At 60.8% G+C, this 329-nt stretch overlaps 1 protein-coding gene across 1 annotated transcript in view; it reads right to left on the reverse strand.

The window, feature by feature from the left end:
• Window positions 1-4: 4 nt before the first annotated feature.
• Window positions 5-329, reverse strand: part of LOC104413511 (retinoic acid receptor alpha-like) — a gene marked incomplete at both ends in the record, with an annotated part of 2,591 nt that continues 2,266 nt past the window's right edge. Inside the window, 2 exons of the mRNA XM_010024516.1 lie at window positions 5-37; window positions 215-326. Of these exons, the coding sequence (XP_010022818.1) occupies window positions 5-37; window positions 215-326 (145 nt within the window). The remainder of the gene's footprint in view (window positions 38-214; window positions 327-329) is intronic.

Consider the following 329-nt stretch of genomic DNA (forward strand, 5'->3'; position numbering starts at 1 on the left):
GGGATCTCCATCTTCAGCGTGATCACCCGCTCGGCGCCTGCAGGAAGGGTCAGGGTCAGCAGGGGTGTGACAGCACCCCCAAACTGGCATCCCCAAACTGGCAGCCCAAAATTGGCATACACACCACACCCCACCCCCCAGTGATCCCAAGCCCAGGGGATGCTTGGATGCTTCCCCGGGACATGGACCCGCTGCCTCTTTCTTCAGCCCTCACCCTTGGCACTGATGCTGCGGAGATCCGTGATCTTCATGAGCATCTTGGGGAACATGTGGGGCCTGTTGGGCCTCCTCTTCCTCACATACACCTTCAGCGCCTCCAGCAGTGGCTC

This window comes from Nestor notabilis, unplaced genomic scaffold, assembly GCF_000696875.1.
Source record: "Nestor notabilis isolate BGI_N333 unplaced genomic scaffold, ASM69687v1 scaffold20901, whole genome shotgun sequence".
NCBI classification, from domain to species: Eukaryota; Metazoa; Chordata; class Aves; order Psittaciformes; family Psittacidae; genus Nestor; species Nestor notabilis.